General features: G+C 41.3%; 2 protein-coding genes across 2 annotated transcripts in view; one reads left to right on the top strand and one right to left on the bottom strand.

Annotated features, from left to right (window-relative positions):
• MNAT1 (MNAT1 component of CDK activating kinase) overlaps positions 1-2,563 on the bottom strand; it is a 185,156-nt gene extending 182,593 nt beyond the window's left edge. Inside the window, exon 1 of the mRNA XM_081049597.1 lies at positions 2,344-2,563. Coding sequence (XP_080905723.1) covers positions 2,344-2,432 — 89 coding nt within the window. The 5' untranslated portion in view covers positions 2,433-2,563. The remainder of the gene's footprint in view (positions 1-2,343) is intronic.
• A 6,662-nt stretch (positions 2,564-9,225) lies between these two features.
• Positions 9,226-21,299, top strand: SIX4 (SIX homeobox 4). Its single transcript, XM_081049596.1, has 3 exons — positions 9,226-10,187; positions 12,853-13,538; positions 16,970-21,299. Exons 1-3 carry the CDS (start codon positions 9,325-9,327, stop codon positions 17,761-17,763), a joined length of 2,343 nt encoding a protein of 780 aa, XP_080905722.1. The 5' UTR covers positions 9,226-9,324; the 3' UTR covers positions 17,764-21,299.
• Positions 21,300-24,097: the final 2,798 nt, after the last annotated feature.

Genomic DNA, 24,097 nt, shown 5'->3' with positions numbered 1-24,097 from the left:
TACACCAAGGTGGTATATATATATTCATAGGATGTGGAGTACAGCATAAGGAACAGAGTGAGAGGAACTGTAACAGCTATGTACGATGTCAGAGGGCTAGCAGACTGGGGGAGGGGGGTTATCACTTTGTGAGGTGTATAAATGTCTAAGTATTACATTGTTTTGTACAACTGAAACTAACAATAAATATAAAGTAAAATAGAAAATTAAATCTAAAAATTAAGCTTTGCTTATAGTTATGTAAATTTCTGTATTTTAGAACTGCTAGAGCGCATGTGCCTTCCTCCGTATCAGCTATAGGCCAATATAAGGAAGATTAGCCTAATGTTTCCTCTAACTGGTATGAATTCTAATGGTTTGAGCCCACTGTTACATCCCTGATGAAGAGGCTCAGATCCTAGAGAAGGCCAGGAAATTTGTTTAAATGTCTTTAACAACGAAGACAGGAAAATGAGGAATAAAGGAACAGTGAGACCAGAGGGTTAAAAAAACAAATGTGCAAATTGCCAGTTACAAAAACAGTCACAGTGATGTAAAGTACAGCATAGAAAATATAATCAGTTAATATTGTAACAACTATATATGGTGTCAGATAGGTACCAGACTTATCGGGGTGATCACATTAAGTTACATAAATGTCTAATCACTATGCTGTGCACCTGAAATGAATATAATATTGCATGTCAACTGTAACTGAAAATTAAAAAAAAAAATTTTAGTGCCATTTATTTTACTGAAATCACATAATCTTCCCTGATTGGCTCATTTCTACGGGGCAGAAATTTCTTCCAGTTAATTACATTTAGTATCCTTCCAAAAAAGTAAATTCCCTTTTCTCGAGCACCAAATGTAATTAACCTGATACAGGAAAATGAAAAGAAACTGAATCTCTCTAAAAAAACTAATTGTCTACATATAGTGTTTACTTCACTTTCCTTTTCCATGCATTCTACTTGATTACTTTTACCTTATTTCTAATCTTAAATCATTTGATCATGGATAAAGGATAAAAATAAAGATTAATTAGAAAAAGAGACCAATTGAGTTAATAAATCCCATTAAATCATTATAACTACAATTAATCATGCAATTTATGCTTACCCAAAGACCTTGTCTACTACACTGTAGATCATCCATCATTTTTTTTAAAGTGGCAAGAGAACTGCTTATTAGAAAAGATAGTACACTCTAAAGAATTGCTAGGAGCGGGCCAAGCACAAAGAAAAGCGGCTCAAGGTTCATTACTAGAAGAAAAAGTACACTCCAAAGGGTTTGGAGCCCGCCGGGAGCAAAAGCAAGGCTCAAGAGGCTCAAAGGGCTCAAGGGCTCAATGGCTCAAGGTGGTATTATTAGGAGAAAAAGTACACTCCAAAGAGTTTGGAAAGGGCGAGCAAAAGAGCTGCTCAAAAGGCCCATCCATCATTTTTTCATCTCTAAGAAACCTCTGAGAAACTTGAGGAATATAGCACTTTACAGAACTACCTTTACTGACCACAAAAACATGGCAAGAAACACTGTAACCAATTCCTACACTTATTCTTCAAAATACACAAACTCAACCTCCCTCCTCCGGCTCCCCCGCTCCCCCAAAAATGGGCGCTCTAGAGTCAGACATCCTGAGTTCCAATTCTAGCAGCGTCACTTAATGAGGGACCTTGAGCAGTCTCGGTTTCTTTCCCTAAGAAATGGTACTGATACTAACACCGACTTCATGGGGCTGTTGAGGGAATGAAGTGAGATGATTCATGGTAAAGCGGTTAGAACAGTGCCTGGCACATAATGCGCACTCAATAAATGCCAGCCACTGTAATAAAATTAACTGTCTAGAGTCTATATTTTCTCCCTTTCTGTGATGCAAGTCTAACCAAACTCCATCCGGACAAGTGGGCATACGGACGGGATTTTCAAATTAACTCACACAATAGCAGCAGTCTATACTCACAGTAATTTTGTTTTCATAACTTTCGCTTTCTTCAATAAAAAAAAAAATTCGCGTGCAATTAAACACTCCGATCCCCCACGCTTTTTACCAGCGATATGTCTGGACCCCAGTGGACAAGACAGCCTGGAAATACCGTCAAGATTTTCATCAGCTATGGACGGGGGAAGCTGACCAGCTGCTAAGTACATCTGGGAACCGGCAGTGCAAAGCAGGCCAAGGCGGCTTAGGGCTAGCGGCTGCAGTCAGTTTACAGAAACAAGGTTCCCTTTTCCTATTTTCCTCCCCAGTACCGATACTGATGACGCCCTTTTTTCCCCGTGAACCGAGGCCAAGCATCTTTCAGCTCTCTCGTCCAACCCTGTTCTTCTCATTCCCATGATATCCACTGTCTCCCAACTCACAGAGTGTGTCCGCACACATTCACCATCAGCTTCAAGGAGGGGTTCCGGTATTTGGTGGTCTTACACCGGGGGCAGCCCTGATCGTCCATGGCACCTTCTTCCGTAGGGACTCTCCCCAACGCCGGCTTCAGCCACACCTACAGTCACCTCCAATCCCCCCTCAGACCCGACGCTAAGCAGGTTCCTACCAACGGGCACTTTGCTGAGACGGTCCCTTTGCAAATGAGCACCGGCCGGGGGCGAGGCACTGCAGCACAAACGTTCCGGCAGCGAGTTTTCCGGTCCTGTGGCTGGGGTTCCGTCTTCGCTTCCGAGAGCCAGCGCAATACCTTGGATTTCGGGGAAGGGCTTTTAAAATGGCAAATTGTCCACAAAGCCTCATCTCAGTGTACCCAGCTGAATTTTTTTCAAGGAACTGTGTCACAATTAGGAACATAGATTCCATCTTGTTATGTCTGAAAACATTCCCCTGGATTCAAAGATTTATGCCCGGTGTACATAATAGATTCAATAATTCAAATTTGTATTTTCTTTTGAACAATATGGTAGTCTATGCTTTATTCTTCTCCTTTATACTTGCACAGTCATGCAAGCACAGAAATACTATGCATTCCCGGATAGAAAGTTTGGAAAAGTTATATAGAATGAAAATCTACACGGACCCTAAATGTTAGATTCTCACTAAATGTCAGAATAGTCTATAAATAATATCTGACATCTGCTCTGCAGAGATTAACAGTGTCACCTGGCCTACCGGCGTCACCTGGCTCTAATATCTCTTACCCTCCCCCCATCAAAGACAATATTTATTTCCCCAAATACTGGGGGGTGGAAACCACACAAGAATATACACTATTAATTTCATTAATTCTAAGATTTGAAAGCCTGAATCTCTTTGGAAATTGTAAGCTACATTCGCTGCCTTTATCAAAACTGCAAAGTGACGTCTGTAAACAGCTCTATTAGATAATAAACTCCTCCTGTAAGGGCACATCTTATTCATCTTCATAACAAGGATTTGTTGGTACTTACTGAATGAGTAAATGAAAAATGAATGAATGACCATCAAATTGTAGTGTAATGTGAAAAAAATTATGCCAAGCATTATCTTGTAATTTGGCCCAAATTCCATCAGAAGTGGCCATGCAGAAAAAGCCTTTCAAATTAACCCACACAATGAATACCTGCTGTATATACTCATAGTAACAAACTTTTCATAGCATTTTTGCTCTTTTCAATAAAAAGGAACATTCCAACTCCCACCTTTTTTAAACAGTGAACCTAGTAGTCAACTCACAGTGCGGAAATACAGTTGGGATTTCCATGGGTTATAAAGGCAGAACCTGACAAACAGCTCTAGATACCACATTTGGAAATCAGCAGACCAAAACAGGCTATGGTAGCACAGAGCTTTATATTAGTATATAGACAACAGGGATTCCCCTAATAAATAAATCATGTCATCTGCATCATAATATGGTTCATTAATAAGAGTGAACCAAATTGAAGTTTATTAAAATGGGCAATGCCAACTGCTGTACTGACCTGGAAGCTTTCTATGCTGCTGTTGTCTTATTGAAAGAGACCACATCCAAACCAGTTATATGACTCAGAGTGAAGCTCTCTAAGAATAAAGGCAACTTTTAGGATCTTTATGTTTTAACAGAATAGGAAACTTCTGGTGGAAGAGTGAATATGGTCACTGAGCAAATACAATTTTTAGCCAATACTACATTACTACAATAATCATGGAGCTAGAGACAGTAAAAAGTAGTGTATGTGGATTTGGCTGGATTAAAGTGTAGGCTTCATCACTTACTAGCCACATGACCTCAGGCCTCAGTTTTCCCAACTATAAGTTGAGGATAAATAAGTTATTTCATTTAAAGTGCTTAACACAGTACTTAGCACAGAGTAAGAGTTCAATAACTGTTAGCCATTATTCTTAGTAGTATGAGTATTATTAGCAGTAGTAGCCTTAGAAAGCAGGGTAATGTAATGGGAAGAGCCTATCCTTTTAAATCAGACAGACTGTTTTTGCCCCAAATTTCTTATTCGCCCTTACCTGCTTCCTTTGTCCATATAATACACTGCAGGGTTGCTGTAATGACTAAATTACATGACATGCACATATACAAAGGCCCTACTATAATGCTTCACACATAATAGAAACTCTGAAATGTACACCATTATTACAGGTGGCGTTCACTAACACAGAATGGTCAGAAAGCTTTGAAAAGGAAAGCACTGACAGCATCAGACTTCTGATTCAAAAAGAACCTCAGCCTATGTTAAAACCACCAAACTATGAAGCTTTCTATATTTCTGAAGACAGGTGTATCCCAACAATGGACCAATTGAACCCATTATTTCTCTTCCCAAATCTGCTCATGCTCTAGCATTCCTATCTCGGTTATGAGTAAATTCTACCTCCTTAGGGCAGTGTATCTCAAATGCAGACCCTCCTTTCCAGTCCCAAGGTATGGATCTAAGTTGGGCTTTCCTCATCTGAAGGGCACATTTGTATATTATCCCTCGCCCATCTTACAGAAAATTGATCCTCTCCCACAGGCTTCTGGTGTTCTAATGGGCCTACCAACACAATGCTGGCTCTCTGGCCTAGGGGTTGACATACAACCCTTCCAGAACCAATCAGAAATCTTCCCTAGAATTTTTCAAATTAGCAGTAAGGGGAAAGCAGTAGAGCCTCTTTAATGAAGTTGGAAAATGTGAGCTGGGAATTACTGAGAGCCATGGTTCCAAACCTGCTGGGAACAGCCTCTTTGAAAGACTAAAACTAACTTGGTGAGAAAGGCAGAGACAAGTGAAATGGGACAATAAATCTTCAAGTCCAACCAGCTGCATTCCTGCTCTTCACATTGTTTGGTATCATGATCCAATAAATTAATCTTTTTTCCTAGGAAAATTCAAATGGGGTTTCTGGCTCCTAGGGAAATTCATACGTATCACCACAAAAAGGCAAGAATGCTGCTATATCTAGGAGATGACTAGGACCTGACACTCATACCATCTCCGCCAGGATCTTTGCCCTACAGTATCACCCATGCAACTCACTAAGTCACCCACTCTCTCACCACGTGCTCATCAGCATCCCACAGGTAGACGGCTTAGTCACTGAGAACTTCCAAGCATTGCATCGAAGCTTCTCTCTACCAGTCTTAACTCTTTTCCTCATGCAAGTTTGGAAAACCCCAGAAAAGGACTCTGACTGTTTTGGCTTGAGGCAAGTGCCCATCCCTGGACAAATCAACTGTGGCCATGGTATTACGCAGACATAGCCACTGTAAATGCACCGCTCTGTCCACTATACCACAGCAAACTGAGCGTTTTATTCAAAGTCCTTCATAGTTTGTCCCCAACATGCCTTTTAAGCTAATCTCCCACCTCACATTTACATAAACACAACACTTCAGACACACTGAATTACCTCAATATTTCAAATACTACATACCACATACCTTCATGGCTCCATGTTTATCTCATTTTGTTCCCTCTGCCTCTAACAAACTTTGTCCTTGTCCTCTCAAAATTCTTGTCCTTAAAGGCCCAGCAAAAAATCCACTTCCCGTTGCCCTCCTCCTCTCAAAATCAGTCTCTTTATCCCCATCATTCCCATATCCTGTAAACTATTTACTTATAAATATGGCTTATCTCCCCCACCAGATTTTAAGCTCATCAGGGTCAGAGACCCCAATCTATTATTCATCTTTCCATCCCTCAGTACCTGATGCAATACTTTGTACTTACTGAGGACTCAATAAATGTTTGGCAAATGAATGATCTTCAGAAATGTTGGCTACATATCATCAACCATTGGTTACTAAATAACAGTGGAATACCTCCTCTACCTGGAAGATAAATGTAATGTAGCACCTAACGTTCTTAACAGTACCAGTAAATAAGCTTTCTGAAATAGAAAGAGTCCACCAAGATATAGTTATATGATCTTCCCTCTATCTTCCAGACAGCCAGTCAGCCTTGGAAAAGGAAATCTCTATTCATGGTGGCAACACAATTAAATACACTCAATAAAAGTATAACATTTTGTGCTGAACCAAATTTTCTTCAATACATTAAAATGGCAAAACATTTCCATATACTGTCATCACTATCTTCAGGCAAGATGGAAAGATACAGAAACAAGCAGCTTGGTTTTCACTTTCACACAATCCCAGCCTCAACTCTGTTTTCCCAAATCACAACACAGCTTTGGACTGCATATCAGCACAGCAGACTCAGTGTTCACAACATGGCAGACATAGGAAGTAGAAACAAGTATTCATTAATTTTACCAATAGTTTGGCAAAACCAGTGTTATGAGATTAACTCTATACATGCTCAAGTCTGGAGTCCCATTGTAGCTGACCATGTTTGAGTCAAGGGCGTCCAGTCCACATTGAATTGCTGCCAGAATGAGCTCTGAGGCTCAGCCTGCTAAAGGAATCCGGAGCCTGGTGTTGGATTTCACTTCTGGTCCTACAGGAATCTCCTCCTGGAGCTATAGAATACCAATGTAGCTCAGGCTACAGATACCACAAAAGGTCATTGCTGCTTCTATATAATCTGTTGAACTTGGCGCTTGGGAGGCACTATATTGAAGACATGCAGAAACCCAAGACATGGTTTTCCAAGTCAATGCACTGTATATTTGATTGACAACACACCAGAAGAAGACTCCTCTATGCCCTGAATTTGGGTAGCCCCATAATATAGCCAAATGAATTTCCCTTAGTTATATAGAATCGAAAAGTTTCCCACTTTGTACTATCAGGAGGAAGATAATGAACATTTAACAAAGATTAATTATACACCAGGTGCTTTTTGGCACATCTTATCTCATTTAATCTTCACAACAATCCTGTCTACTTTTTAGAGTCAAGTAGCTAATAAAAGGCAGAGCTAGGATTAAACCTACATCTAGCTAGTTTATCCTCAAATTCACATCCTTTTCACTAAACCATACTACCTCCTGTCTACTTTTCTCTGATAAATATGCTTTTATTATTCAAGGAACTAAATGCAACCTGGTATCCTAGATTGAATTGTGGAACAGAAGACAGACAATAGCGGTAAAAATGGTGAATCCAAATGAAATCTAGAGTTTAGTTGATAGTATTGAACCAATGTTAATTTATTTGGATAAATGTAGCATGCTAACATTAGGAGAAACTAGGTAAAGAGTAGATGGGAACTCTCTGTATTCTTTTTGTAACTTCTGCAAGTGAAAATTATTCTAAAAATATATGTATTTTTATATTCAAGGAAGATACGAATCTTAGCTGATGTCCTGAAGTTTAATACCTAACTGGATAATGGGGTAGAAACACATGATCTTTTCCATGCTTAAGAATTTTCAGTCTACCGGAGAAGTCATTGCTAGCTTCATTAGGGAAGTACAAAAGCAAGTTAAGTACAAAATCAAATGACATCTTGGTTGACCAGCAATAAAATGCAGCCTGCCACACACACACACAAAAAGAAAACCTCACCAAGTTTATTATGATAGCAGGTGACCTAAACAGCTGCTTTATAATGTGCTGAAGTAGGCAGTTATGGGTAATTGGGAAGCAGAAACAACACAAGGCCACCCTGAAATAAAGGTTAGGATGATGTCATTAAAATGTTGGATTTTGAAGAAAAAGCACCAAATGACTCACAATAATCAGAGAAGCAGAGATGGGTTCATTCTTTTTTGAGCTAAGACCTTATGCAAACCATGATGGAAAGAGATTTAACTGCAAAAAGCAGTAGACTCCGCTCTACCCCCACCCCAGGCACTTCACCTCAAACTAGAGGGCAGTCTTCCATCTGTCCATGATGTGGAAAGGGCTGCTGATCCTGCACTGATCTCCTCCAAGACATAGAGATGGTGTTTCTACCAGGAATATCATCTCCAAAGAAGTATTCATACACTTACATTAAAAAAAAAATGTTCGTACAAAACACTTCAATTTCCATACTGTTATTATCATCTAAAGCTTGGATCTCTTCCACCCTACTTTTTTAGGATAAACATATAGTTAAACATTCTATTTGCTTACGTTCAACCCAGTTGGATTGCCAGCTCTTTAGGCTATTTAAGTTTAAATACGTTTTTTGAAGTCTTCTTGTTTTTATCTTCTCGATGGGCTATTTATACCATTTATTTTAATGTTTCCAAGCATTCTTCCGTCTTTAGAATTTTAATTTACTGTAAATGCTTCTCCCTTAGAACATTCCCTAGTGTCATTCTATTCTGGACCCTCTTGAATACAAAAATCCTTAATAGAGACGTCAGAAAAGGAGGATTAAGGGGGAAGTAGAGAGAATAGGGAAGCTTCTGATTGTCCTCTTTGAAATTCTGTCACCTGAATGCAGAGGGTGGTCTCTTTGTTAAGAGTTTAGCATCCGGACCTTTAGGCCACACAATTAATATTCCCTCTGGAATCATAGGGACTGCCTTTGAAAGAGTCTGTTGTCCAGTTTTCAGGCCACATTAGGTAATTTCCCGCCCAGGAGCATGGCCTGAAAAGAATGTCGGTGTTTTCCTTCAGGTATAGGTGCCTGGGGGTCAGGGGGAGAGGGAAAGGCAAGGGGTGGAGTGGGAGGCGGGTGATCGACAGGGATAGAAACGGTGTCTCCTCCTCCCTCTGAATGTGAAATAGCCAATGAGGTGGCGCGGCCGGGCCTGCCGGGCCGCCAGTGCCATATAGTATGCAGCAACCCGAGGAGTCACGTTGGGGGAACGGCAGAAAGCAGCTATCCTTTTACACTACTTTGCTCTAGCAGCTATCTTAATGGTGACTGCGTGGCCGGGGGGAAACCTGATCGGCCAGATCCAGCCGAAACCGGGAGGGAGGGAGTGGGCTTTCCGGAGGGGGGGAGGGGGGAGGGAGACGAAGAAGGAGGAGTAAGAGAGGGGGAAAGAAAGAGGAAAAGAGTGCGAGGGAGTGAGGGAGGGAGGAAAATAAACAACAAAAAATGTCCTCTTCCTCCCCCACCGGGCAGATTGCAAGTGCGGCGGACATCAAGCAAGAGAATGGGATGGAAAGCGCCTCGGAAGGGCAGGAGGCGCCCCGAGAAGTGGCGGGGGGCGCGGCGGCGGGGCTGAGCCCCCCGGCTCCAGCCCCTTTTCCCCTGGAGCCGGGGGACGCCGCGGCCGCCGCCGCCAGGGTGAGCGGAGAAGAAGGGGCAGTGGCGGCGGCGGCGGCGGCCGGAGTGGCGGCGGATCAGGTACAACTCCACTCGGAACTTCTGGGCAGGCACCAGCACGCCGCGGCCGCCGCGCAGACCCCACTGGCCTTCTCGCCCGACCATGTAGCCTGCGTGTGTGAGGCGCTGCAGCAGGGGGGCAACCTGGACCGCCTGGCCCGGTTCCTGTGGTCCCTGCCCCAGAGCGACCTGCTACGTGGCAACGAGAGCCTGCTGAAGGCGCGGGCGCTGGTGGCCTTCCACCAGGGCATCTACCCCGAGCTCTACAGCATCCTCGAGAGTCACAGCTTCGAGTCGGCCAACCACCCGCTGCTGCAGCAGCTCTGGTACAAGGCGCGCTACACCGAGGCCGAGCGAGCCCGCGGCCGGCCGCTGGGCGCTGTGGACAAGTACCGGCTCCGCAGGAAATTCCCCCTGCCCCGCACCATCTGGGACGGCGAGGAGACGGTGTATTGTTTCAAGGAGAAGTCGCGCAACGCGCTCAAGGAGCTCTACAAGCAGAATCGCTACCCTTCGCCCGCTGAGAAGCGGCACCTGGCCAAGATCACCGGCCTCTCCCTCACCCAGGTTAGCAACTGGTTCAAGAACCGGCGGCAGCGCGATCGGAACCCCTCTGAGACCCAGTCCAAAAGGTGAGCGCCAACTTTCCTCCTCCTCCCCCTTCCTCTCCCCCACCCCCTTCCCAGCTTTCTTTTCCTCCTAGCGCTCGCAAACATGGCGCTTACCTTCCCCACCAGCCCGGTCCGGCTGCCCACCTCTCCCCGCCCCCCACTTCTCTCTCCGTACAGGGGAAGGGGGGCGGCGGTGCCGAGGGGCGGGGGAACCTCCCTCCTTACCCTCCCCCCAGAAGTTTCTCGTCGCCCGCCTAGGTCTCAATCCCCGCCCCCACCTCGGCTGGTCACTGCTGCCGGGTTTCCCACCCCCATCCCGCTGGCTTTGAAGTTGCCACTCTCTCCCGGGTTCTGGCAGGGCAAGGGAGCGTGTGTAGGGGCCGGAAAGGACGCTCTGGCTGCCGCCGGAGACCCGCGGAGGTTGCCAGCGCCTGTGGGGTCCGCACCTCCGAGGGGTCACACTGGCCCGGCGCGCGTCCGCGCTCCCCGACCCCCAGGGTTCCGCTGCCCCCCCCCCCGGGTCTGCGCTGGAGGTCGCCTCCGCCGCTCTGGAGGGAGGAGAGTATTTGGCGGGGGCTGGCGGCGCAGAAGGGGGTCTTGGGGCCGTCGACGTTTTATGTGACAGAGTTAATCATTCACTGCCCGCCTTGGTTCCCTTCGCGGCCGCGGCAACGTGGGGTGTTGGTACGGTTTGGCTCTGCGGTGTTTTGAAACCTGATTCTGAACTCCTTCGGATCGGATTTCAGAGCCGCTAGGGTAGTGGAGCTGAAGGGCTGCTTCTTGGGCCCCGGAACACTCCGAGGCTCCCTCCCTCCTGGTACAGTGGTAGAGGGTAGGCTGGCATAAGGTGGACAGCGGGAAAGGAGTGGGGGTGCTATCAACTCTGCACCTCCAGAGCGCCCACCCTGGCGGGTTTGAACTTTTTTGACTGGAAGGGTTTTTTTCCGCGACTGGTGGAACATAATCGGGTTTTCCGCCTCTTTTGTGCGTCCTCCCGAGTTAGACACCTGGTGTCTGTGTCTTGGTGTTTTTTGGGCAAAGTGAAGAGAAGGTCGTTTAAAGAGATGCTGTCTCCATCCCCTCGGGGATAGGAGAGAAAGAATCCAAATGCAGTTCGAAGGTTCTGCTCCGGGAAAGAATCTGGGAGCCGGGAGCCTTCCGGCCGTGCGAAGGTGATCACCGGGCGCATTCCAGAATCCGCCGCGGCCCGCCCTGGCCCCTGCGCTCCTGCGGGGCCCGACGGCTCTGGCGTTCCTAACCCCAGGCGGGAAGGGAGACGCTGGCCGGAGCCTGGCCTCCCGGTAACCAAAACACAACGCGCACTGAGACCTGCGTGTCCCCTTCCGCGGGCTTGCGGTTGACCCGGAGGACGTGCGTTGATAACGCCACGCACGCCACCTTAACCTGCGCCCGCTCGAGGCCGCGGATGCCGTCGCTCCGAGCCCGGACACAATCCGTGGGACCGGGGAGAAAGGGTGGAGAGCCGGCGAGGGACGCGGGCCAGCTGCCCTGCAGCCTCCGCTCCCCGGCTGGGCGCCTTCCCCGGGTCTTCCCCACCACACATTACCGGCTTCGCTCCCCACCCCCTCAACCCCCACCCAGAGTCCAGTTGCCTGGTTTAGGCCCCTCTCCGGATCTACCTCCCACCCACACCCCCAGTGAGTCACCCTCGCAAACGGCGACGGCGGCTCAACCTCAGCTCGTAAATCAAAGCGCTTTCTGCGCTCCTGGCCCCGCAGCCCAAAGCCGGAGTAATCCCCTCCCCTCCGCATGAAAGCGAACCGACCGCGGGGCACTGCAGGGATGTCGGATCTTCTCCTGGGCCAAGTTCTGCCGCGCTTCCAAACTTCCAATGTCCTACTCACCAATTCTCCCCTACCCAGCCTCAGACCAAATGGGAAACCCCCACCACTACCCCTACCCGGAGTTGGTATTTCCCAAGTTGGGGATCTGAAGAACACAGCCCTCTCTGGAACGGAAGGACCGAAGGTGCTGGGGAAGGGTCTGATAGTTACAGGGCCGCTGAGTGACCCACACCCTTTCCCTCCCACCTCACCAGGGCACTGGATGGTGTATGTTAAATAGGCCCCTTTGGCTTCCTTTGGATTCAAAGGCGACTGCACATAACAGTTCTTGGGTTGAAAGTGCCTTTTTCTACAACAAGGCCAGCCACTTTGTTGAATGAAAGAGTTGTCAGTCTGGTGGAGTAGAAGTTTGGGAGCAGGTGAGAAAATGATCTCTTGTTAACTAACTGGCAAACAAAACAGAACAGTTCCGACCTCCTGCTCCTTTGGCAGTTTCATTTACCTTCAAAATTACACTAATCTGAATTGGTTTGAGGGAAGGAACGGATTTCCTACGTAGGAAAGACTGACCAAATCATTTAATGAGTTTTTTCTATGGTGTAGGCAGTGACACATTTAACAGTAAGGAATAATTTCAATGCTATAAAAACGTATATACAATTCTCCTGTAAATCCTCTTAGTTGAATTTATATCTTCCTAGATTCTCTGGTCAGAATCTGCTGAAAGGCCTCCTTGCTTAAACAGGACTAAAAGACTTCCTGCTGTGCTTTCCTTAAATACAGCCCTTAACGGGGTTAGAAGCTGGTTTTCCAAACAAGTGTTGCTATGCAGAATGTCAGCCCTCTGACCTTCTTAATGTCTTGATTTTCCCTCAATACAGTGAGTCAGATGGCAATCCCAGCACTGAAGATGAATCCAGCAAGGGCCATGAGGATTTGTCTCCTCATCCACTCTCCGGTTCATCCGACGGTGTCACCAACCTCAATCTTTCCAATCACATGGAGCCAGTATATATGCAACAAATTGGAAATGCTAAGATATTAAGCTCTTCTGGAGTTTTGTTGAATGGAAGTTTGGTACCTGCAAGTACTTCATCTGTCTTCCTTAATGGTAATTCTTTCATTCAGGGACCCAATGGAGTTATCCTTAATGGATTAAATGTGGGAAATACACAGACAGTGTCATTGAATCCACCAAAAATGGCATCAAACATTGTAAGCAATGGTATATCCATGACTGACATACTGGGCACTACTTCCCAGGATGTGAAGGAATTCAAAGTCCTACAGAGTTCTTCCCCTAACTCAGCAGCCACCACCTCGTACAGCCCCAGTGCCCCCGTGTCATTCCCAGGGCTCATCCCCAGCACTGAAGTGAAAAGAGAAGGCATTCAAACAGTGGCTTCCCAGGATGGAGGCTCTGTCGTGACTTTTACTACACCAGTGCAAATTAATCAGTATGGCATTGTCCAGATCCCCAATTCTGGAGCAAACAGCCAGTTCCTTAATGGGAGCATTGGATTCTCTTCACTGCAGCTGCCTCCCGTTTCAGTGGCAGCTTCACAAGGTAAGAGTCTCATTTGGTACCATAATGCACCAGTGAATGTTTAGCCAGCTGCTGTAAGTGACGTGTTTGGTGAGAGCTATGGATTGATGTGGCTGTTCAGGTACCTTATTGGCTGCCACAGCTGCAGAATAGACTTGATTTGTTTCTTCTTCACAACACGCATGTAATATCCAGCTTGTTTGATTCCCTGGCATCATGGGGATAGGCTTTTATTTTCCTAACAACTGAATGGAAAAATACAATTCACAGCAAGTCTTGCCAGTTCTACAATAATAGAAATATGATAAGTCAATCGGTGCTTACAGAATAATCCATTGCTTGACATTTTAAGATTAAAAATTAATATTGCTGAGAACACAAAATTAGTGGAGCAGTTGGTAAGAATTGTACACTTTACATAAGTAGTATTTATTTAACCAAAAAGTGTTTTAAAAGAGAATTGTGTTTGATTTATGTTCCTCCTGTAATTAAGATTACAGGCCTAAAAGAAAACCAGAATATATGATTGGGTAGCTATTGCTCTGCATGTATACTCACCTCCTAGATGTGTGGGTTTATTTATGAAGGCAACTGTAAGCCTTATTTTATGTTTGTGGCTTTACTAAAGGTAATCTGCTAAAGAAACCACTGATGTAAAATTCGGGAAACCTGAGGCTGATATGCCAATTCTTCCCTGACTTTAAGCACATCTGGATGGCTCTGTGTCATTTCCTCTATATAGAAACCAGAAGGGTTAGAATGGCAGTGGACGTTGCGTGGCCCCTTGAGGTGCATGTTTGCCCTCCTGTAAGCAAATCTGAGTCCAGATTTTTTACCAAAGCAAAATAAGTAATTGTTTGCCTTAAAGAGAGGCTTCCTATGAAATGGTTTTATCAAAAAGAAAAAAAGTCAATTTATGCACAACTTTTTTTTTTGTATATCTATGATCTACCTTAGCTTATTTAAGGCACTAATGAAAAAATTGTGGAGTAAGTTTCATTCTGTACATTTGTTTCTCTTTAGGTAAAATGGTAGTAAATCACAGCACTCCTGCAGCATACTATTTATTTTTTCATTGTTCCAGGTTATGGAAAGGATTAAGCTAAGTCACTATACAACATTGGGCAAAAATATGAAAACCACAGGGAAAGCCAAAATGCTTAGTTTTATACTGTGGATCTAATCCCTTTTCTCTCTTTAGGAAATTTCCAAACAGTATGTAACATTTTAAAGACAACATATTTAATTTAAAAAAATATGGTATGTAGCTTGGGGAAGGAGAAAAGCAGAAGTACTTTTCACATGTAATCTAAAAAAGTGCTGCCATAGAAAATTATTACAAACTAATGGCTAATTTTTAAAATGGGGTATTTAATATGAATGAGAATAGTATTTTTAGTTAAAAAAGCTAAGCTCAAATGACAAAGCTGTCAATCCTTAGACTGTCTGGGTGAGTTGAAGGCTTAAATTTAACCAGATGGGCCCAGGAAGGTCCATGTTCCTTTATATAATAGTAGTCATATATTGCAGTTCTTAATAGAGGATTTGGAGATTCAGCCTTTCTCAAAAACACATACCAAATCTTTCCTAAAAATGCCTAGACAAGGTAGATTATTTTTGTATAGTTGGGATTTATACGGAAAAGCAGAATATCTACATCTTTTTTTCACTTTATAATCTGCGAAAATGAGGGGGTTTTTTCCTTATTTTACCATCATTACAAAGTTATACTTATTTTTCAATTGGATTTTTAAACCAATTTTGAAGTTATTCAATTTATATTCAATTGCAGTTATATTTAAATATCAAGTTTTAGATCACATCTGCTTTTCTCCTTCACTTATTTATGTTATCTACATATTCAGAAACGTTACTTTAATTATACTCAGTAACAGTTGGGGAAAATGTCATATCTATTATGTTATTTATGGCTCTATCAAAAAATAATTATTTTGTTCTTATATCCACTGGCAAACAATTTCACAAACACATCACACAAGAAAACAAAAATCTATTTCAGATGTTTTTTGCTACAGTTTAGCAGCCAACAAGAAGTTTAAAGCATACTTAAGTTGAAGTCAAACATTTTTAAATAAAAGCCTTTTTCATTTGTTTGGCCTAGAACAAACATTTATGTTAAGGAAGAGCCCAAACATACATAGAAATGTCTTTCTTAACACAAGTATTTCTATGATCAATACTTTCGAATAGCTAATTTTTTTTTAAGTTCAAACATAGTGTTTTTGTTTTCTTTTTTCCTTTAAAGACATTCTTTTGCATTTAGGATGCTTTAAAATGTTTGGAAGACATGAACAGCCCTGTGATACTGATTTATCAATATAGGTAGTAATATAATCACAATTTTGTAGTAATGCAAGAAGGGATATGTTTTAGGTGAATTACCTTTACCATTTGGGCTGTTTTCTCAAATAATAAAGAGTTTACTGAGCATCTAATTCAAGGTCAGGGTAAAGAGCCCTTCTGAAACCATTCTGTTACAAAACTCCCTCAAGTCTACCATTTCTTCAATGGCAAGATAATTGCCATCATTTCACTGTGCCTGTTTAAAGACTCAGAAAGAAAAGGGTTTTCTTTGATGGTAGGAGGTGGGGGAAGGCCTGATTCATCTACATTAACTGAGTTACCTGATTTGAACATCTTCTCAGCTTTCTACTTACATTTCTTTTTCTACTTCTGGTCTCTGCAGATCACTATAGTGAGAGCCTCAAAAAATACAAACGTCTTAGAGAAGCATTAACTCTAGTTCTTTATATTAATCTATATTTTTGAAAGTGTATTTCATTATTATCATTAATTCTTCCTATCAGTACAACACAAATTTCAGAACTGGCACAAGAAAAGGAAAAAAGACTTATTGAATGTTTTGTTGACTTGCTATTACTTTATGGTTAGCCTGGCAAAAGTTTTCAACTTGTCTGTACAGGTTTATATTGTTAATTTTAAGCCTCAAGGTAACTCATTTTATGTGGTGTTTTCTACATTTCCATTTATTTTATGTGAGTTACTGAGCTTGTCCTGAACAAAGGCATTTTATTTTGCATTTGTGTTTTCTATTCTAACTGGCAAAGCTAGCAATAACTGTCAACTAATTGAAAGATAGCAAGTTGGAATTTATGTGGAAAATAGTATCTTTTATGAACCAGAAACTTGACTGAAATTAGAACTGGGAAAAGATTTTTTTTTTTCACATTTGGTTTCTAAACCAGTAGTTCTTACTCCCACTTGGTCATAAGAATTCCTCAGGGAGTTAAAAATACACCTGCCCTAGGACTTACTGAGCCAGATACTCAGGAATGGAGCCTGGGAATCTGTAGTTTGAAGTGCTCAAGGTGATTCTACTGAACCTGTGAAAAACTGTAAAAAAGTAACTTTTTTCTTTCCTCTCAGCTCCATCAATCATAATCTGTACTTTTTTTTTTTTTTTTTTTTAGGTAATATTTCAGTAAATTCAAGCACTTCAGATGGGAGCACATTTACAAGTGAGTCTACCACAGTCCAGCAAGGAAAGGTTTTCTTGAGCTCTCTTGCTCCCAGTGCAGTGGTATACACTGTTCCTAATTCAGGCCAGACTATAGGATCTGTTAAACAGGAGGGCTTGGAGAGGAGCCTAGTATTTTCTCAGTTGATGCCTGTCAATCAGAATGCACAAGTAAATGCAAACCTGTCTTCTGAAAGTATCTCGGGGAGCAGCCTCCATCCCCTGGCCTCCTCATTAGTTAATGTATCCCCATCTCACAATTTTTCCCTGACTCCCCCTACCTTACTAAATCCCACTGAGCTAAACCCTGACATTGCTGATAGCCAGTCAATGTCTGCACCTGTGGCAAGCAAATCTACTGTGACATCTGTTAGCAACACTAACTATGCAACTCTTCAGAACTGCTCCCTTATTTCTGGTCAAGATCTATTGTCAGTCCCCATGACCCAGGCTGCCCTTGGGGAGATAGTGCCTACAGCTGAAGACCAGGTGGGGCACCCCTCCCCAGTAGTACACCAGGATTTTGTCAGAGAACATCGTTTGGTTCTGCAATCAGTAGCTAACATAAAAGAGAATTTCTTAAATTCTGAGAGCAAAGCAGCAAGCAACTTAATGATGCTGGACTCCAAATCCAAGTATGTCCTAGAGGGCATGGTTGAGACTGTCTGTGAAGACCTGGATACAGACAAAAAGGAGCTTGCCAAGCTCCAAACTGTCCAATTGGATGAAGATATGCAAGACTTATAAACTTTATTCCCCATCCCCCTTTTTTTTTCTGGCATTAGTGAACAATCTTTTCATGAAGCCCTGAGGACATAAAACATTTTCCCATTTAAAGGGAAACACTAGTTTTGCAAGTAAATGCATTCAAGAGACTGGGTTGATCTGCATGAAGATCACAGTTAAATAATACAGTAGAACTGCATTACTGCAGCTTTTTTGTTCACATATGTTCTCGTTTAAATAGATGGAGACAAAGGAACAAGATGGAATATGTCAAGTCAAAGTGTATCATTTGGTTGACTCAATATAATTCTAAGGTCAAATGGAACTTGATAGTTTTTTAATTTAAAAACTTAACAGAAAACTAAATATCACTACAGAGCATTAGGAACAATATGATTCTTTTTTGTTTACTTTTACTCCATGGGCATTGATAACGTTAAAAACCATAAATGGTACTCCACACTATTCTAAGGGTATATTTTTGAATATATGCATTTCTGTTTTTCAGCATTTTTGTGAAAGTCTTGGTTTGTCTCTACACATTTCCAAATGTGATTGCTAATAGTTCTGTGTGGCTGAGAAAGTTTGCAACTCCACTAAAAACTCTGAAACAAATTTCAGTATAAGTGTAAATATATTAGTCCTATAAGCAAGGATTTGAGTAATTACAGTGAATTTTATTTATGCTGTATGTTTCTCTTATACTTCAGACATTATGAACTAAAAAGAAAAACGTTTTCTTACTGTTTAATTTATTTTTATTGTTTGAACAGGAAGTGAACATAGTTATTTCCAACGAAGTTTTACTTTTTGTAGGGTTTTAAAAGTAATGATTTTTATCAGAAGTCTATTAAGGTCAATATTAATAACACTGAAACAGGAAATCCAATTCCCAATATTGGAATTTTGGTACTTTTTTTCATGTCCTTGTTCTTTATTTAGCAGCTCTCTGATTCATTTAAATATGTTTTATATAGAATTCTATGTGCCTTTTTACCTTGTGGCCTTTTTATTATTCTTACAAAGGTACAGAAGTGTCAACAGAAGCACTGATTGTTCTTTTCTACTGTTCTAACAGGGTTAATTTCACCACAAAATTGCTTTAAATCCAAGAACTTAAGTTTCATTTTTATTATGCATAATTTTTATGATGCAAATGGTAAACAACTAATTAATGTTAATGCTTTTCATTACAATGAAAATAACAACAATTATAGACTACCATGTAAAATCAATTCTGTGTGCTATGAAAACAATCATTTTAAAGTAAAGAAAGAATACGTATATAGATTCCATTGAGCAAAATCCTGTCCTGTTGAAACTTAGTTCTAAATGTTTTGAATCAGTTGTTACATTATGACATATGACTGTTGTTTGCACTATACTATCATGCCTTCTTTAAAAGTAACTCCTGGCTTTCTATAAGAAGCTTGTTTGATAATGTTGTGAGCTGTGGTTACAATTTTTATCAGGACTCTGAACACGAGATGTAATAATGCAAATACATTTATGTAGTAAGTAAAGTCTCTGGTCTCTGAAAAGGAAGAAAAGTGGGGAAATGATCTCTTCAGAGATTAAAGTTGTTGAACATAAAGGTAACATCTTACTTTCTTTAAGATCAGAACAAAGAGTCCACTCTAGATCTCTACAAGCCGAGCATGTTGAGTAAGGGCCAAAGAGGATTTAACTTCTGTTGTTATTGCGAATGGAACGTGCAGGCATAGATGAACAGCCCTATGAAGAATTCCTCTCCCATCATTTTGATAAAGAACTTAGGTCCCAGTTTTGTATAGAATTGGTAAATGTTCCTAAACTGCTGAAACTACGTTTTTTGTGTTGTTTTTTACAAAGTCAGGTGTATTAGAGTTCTCTTCCACTCCACCACTACTTACACAGCTTGTTTTTTTCTTTGAATGTGTGCTGATCATGTTACTGAGATTAATTACATGGTTCTATAGTATAGTTTACATGAAAATGATGTTTTCCACTTGATTGCTGCAGATATCAAAAGTTTGTTGATTATTTAAAAATACCCATCCAATAAGGGAGATGAGAAGGTTTAAAAAGTTATATATGTTATATATATAACTGGAAACGTTTTATATGTCTTCCCAAAATATAGTAAGCCTCTTATATTCACAGTTCTTCCTCTTTTCTCCCTTAAGATAGCACAAAACTTAAGACTTACCTAGGCAATCCATTCATACTCCCAACGTGGTGTAATTATACCCCTACAATTACTTCAGGTAGCTATACAATATACCAGGTAAGAATCAATGCACATTATAAAGAACATATTGTTCTTTTCTAACTTTCAGTAAAATACGGGCCAATTGGTATGTAGCCCATATATATGTGAATGAAATAAGATAAACCCCATGATCTCCGTGCACAGAATTGCAAATGTCTTTTGCAATACCAAGGGCCAGACTCAGAACCCTTGGAGTTCATGTGGCAGAATTTCTCTCTTACATAAACCGATGCTTGAAGATGCTACAAATGACCCTCTAATGATCCCCACAGAGGAATCAGAATGGGGTAAGTAACTCGATCTGCAAACCCCAACCCCTGTAGCTGGCTGTGGGATTTTTGGTGTGAGCCTAACTATGCACTCTATCAGCCAGAATTTGGCATTTAGCTCTTACTTACATCCATCTAGTAAAGGACAGTCTGTTGCTTAAAGAGAAGGTGCATTTGTTCTTCATCTAAGCAAGAGCACCTATCTTGTACTGCTTTATAGCTTATGCATATTTATAATAATGAAAAGACTGAATTGTACACTTTTCAGTGCCTTTCTTGTGTTATGAAAGGCAGGTAGATGTTATAGCCATAGATAAAAATCCATAGTGTAAATTACACACTGTCCTTCTCCTTATGTATGCCCTTACATCTTGCATGTTAAAAGTTGGATTACTGGGCGTGTGTTGCAGCCTGCCCTGCTACATGTTAGACAAGTGTGCATTAGTACATAGTGAGAAATTCTTCATTCTTTCAAATGTTTTTGACAGATCATCTCATCATAAAAATATAAGTAATTCAGGAAAACTGTGGGGGGAAAATTACATTTTACAAAAAATGTTTCAAAGTCTTCCTAGAACTTAGATGATTAGAGCCTAACATTTATTTTGTATCTAACTGATACATGTCATGTTAATTTAATATTAACCACCATACAATTTATTAATCAAAATTATATAGCATGTGACTTTTGGCTTTCAGGGTTCTCAAAAAATTTTATTCTTTAGTTGCATGTACTGTATGTTTAGAGGCAACCAGTTATATACTCAAATGGTTTTACTGTGCCTTACACAAAGAGAAAATTTATACAGAATGTATATCATGGGGTGGGGTAATAGAGTCTTTACTGCACTGTTAGGTGATGGCACACAGAGCATGTCCAAGAACATTTCTGTGCTTAATTACCCAACCAAAGAGATCTAAAGTATGTATGTTGTACTGTAATAGGGGTTTATGCCTGGACAATTAAGTGTTTTATTTGTTTTCTGAAATGATGTGAACTTATTTTTCTAAACACTATGCTAAATAAACTTTATATTTATATATATCTTGTGTTGAAAGTTATTTATCCCTGAAAAAGCAAAGAAGAAGAAAAAGAAACCCATAACAAACATTTCATAGGTTGGCAAATATGAGGACAATAGGAGTCATTTTGAAAAAATAATTTCTGTTTGTCTCTGTACAAAATTATGCAATTCACTTAACTATACAGCATATTCAAAGCTAAATGACTAGATTCCATCCTTCTTCAGGGAAACAAATGTGTCTTATTCATTTGGGTGTCCCAAAATCTGAATCTGGTATGCTAGAAGATTGAGTAGAATTAAATTGAAAGGGTCCAAAGACCTTTCCCAATCTTACTGAAAGAGCTCTGTATAACCCATTTTTTAAAGCACTCCCATTAGCCAAATTCTGGTTACACCACAGTTGGGTCCACCAGTGGTTTGATTTAAAGTGATGGATAGAACTGCATTACTGACTGTGTAGAAGACAGATTGGTACAGTTTGGTCCTAATTGTAAAATTACATGGTATCTGATTTTGTATGCCTCCCACACTGAAATGAAGAGGAAACTAGTAATAAAGTAGAACTGTACACTTGTATTACAAAACTAGTTAAAGCCATCAAGTTAATTTCAGATATTATGCCTAGACTTTTTTATATTCTTGCCATTCGGTTCATCTATTTAGCAATTTTCTGTGTAGTTAAACCAGGTGAAGTGAATAGTGTCTCAGTAAGTGAGTTTAGAGTCAGAGTATTGTAAAGTGATTACATTTTATAACATCTTAACCAAACAAATACTTCAAAACATTTGACAAGGTCACTGATCTGCTTGAAACATTTTTTGGCTCCTCAAAAACTAGCAAATTAAATAAAACTCCTCAATGGGAATTCAGATCCTTCAGCTATATGATTCCATCCCATTTTTGCAGCTTCCCCAAAGAAACAAATGGAAATTTTCCTTTGCACATCACCATTTCCAATACAAGAGATAGTAAATAAATAAACGATACATTCAGATAATGATCCGTGCTAATAGGGTAATGGGATTGAGAATGGGGAATGGTAGAGGTGGGAATATACATTAGGTTGGTCAAGGACATACTCTGAGGAAGTAACAGTTCAGCAGAGAAGCTTGAATGATGAGACCCAGCCAGCAAGACCTAGAAAAGAGCATTCCAGACAAGGAACAGCAGAGCCCCAAGGGAAGAGGAGAGCGGCTGGATCACAGTGTTAATTCTAGGGGTCATGTGATAGGAGAGCCAGTCAGATAGGCAGGAATCACATCACAGATAGAGCTTTATTGTTCTGTGCCAAATTGTTTGAATTTGAGTATGAGAAGCAAGGAATGATACAACATGATTTATACTTTCAAATATCACCAGGCCTATTCCTTGGAGAATGGCCTTATAGGAGGCACGAGTGAAGGCAGGAATTACGAAACTGTCAGGTTGTCCTAAGCTGTTGGACAGGAAATACTTGAAGCATGCATGGCAGTTTGTCCCCAAATGTCTCCAGAATTTTGTGCTCTCCAAGCTTTCTGTCTACTCTGCCTCCTGCTGTTAGCCAAAGCTGCCAGCGTCCTGCTGGGATTGTCCCAGCCTGAACCTGTCCCTGAACTCCAGACTGGTAGATCTAGTTCCTTAATGGATATTTTTCAGAATGTCCCAGTCAACTATGATTCCACATATGAGAATTTATTATCTTTGCCCTAAGTCTGTTGCTGATTTTAGTAGCATTCATTTACCCATTAGCCAAGTAAAAAATCTGGGATTCACTCTAGAGCTGTCTCCCTTTCTCCCCCACTCCTCCACCAGATCACTGTGTGTATCCAAGTCTTCTCTTTCACTGGCTCTTGAATCAGTTCTTTCCCCTCCATGCCTAAGTTTACTGCAACAGTTTAGGCACTTATTACTTCTCGACTAAATTATCACAACCACCTCCTGCCTGGTATCCCAGTGTCTGGTCCTCATTCCAGAATACATTACAACTATATCCAGAAGGAACTGTCAGAACTCAAGACTTACTATCCCAGCCTTGCTTTCCAGTTTATAACCTTCAATGGCTCTCCATTGCCTACGAAATACCATTTAAACTCCTTAACATACAAAGTCCCGAAGATCCAGGCCTTACCTCTCTGTCTAGTCACAACTGCAACCATATGAAACTGTTCTCCAAAGAGACCAGGTTCTTTCTTACCTACCTCATTCTGTGAGTAGGCAGGGATTTATACCTTTCTTTAATGTGGCACTTATCACACCCCTGGAATTATGTGCCTGCCTTTCTACACTTTCATCTTTGTTTCTCTGGCATTTAGTAGAACATAGTAGGCACTTAAAAATTATTTATTGAATGAATAGTGACTCTAACAGTCATTCATCCCTTTAAATCATTTCACTTGCTATGGATTACGGAACTTTATGGCTAAACTGGTTAAAGTATTATCCCTATTTAGAGGATAAAAATAAATCAATACGTTTTGGGGTAGGGTCGGAGAGTGGGTCTTTGAATCTTTTAGCATTAGTGCATGGTCTATATAGTAATTATTTTCCTTACTGCCCCAAGGTTTTTTCCACTTACTTTCAAATATAGGTTAGATTCCAGATGACAGAGGTTGGCTAAAATTTGACAGACAATCGGGGCATTAGCAAAAAAATGTACTCATTAAGCCCTTTTAGATCAATGTTTTAAAATAGTGGTGATGTACAGAAAAGCTATTTATAATTATGTATAGATATACTTTCTAAAAATATTCTCTCTGTAGATATATTACTTGTATTTGAAACGAGCAGATATCTAAAGAGTCCATGAGGAATAGTAAATGGAATAAAGAATT

Source organism: Rhinolophus hipposideros (genome assembly GCF_964194185.1).
Source record: "Rhinolophus hipposideros genome assembly, chromosome: 5".
Taxonomy (NCBI): Eukaryota; Metazoa; Chordata; class Mammalia; order Chiroptera; family Rhinolophidae; genus Rhinolophus; species Rhinolophus hipposideros.
This window is presented reverse-complemented; position numbering and strand designations above follow the sequence as displayed.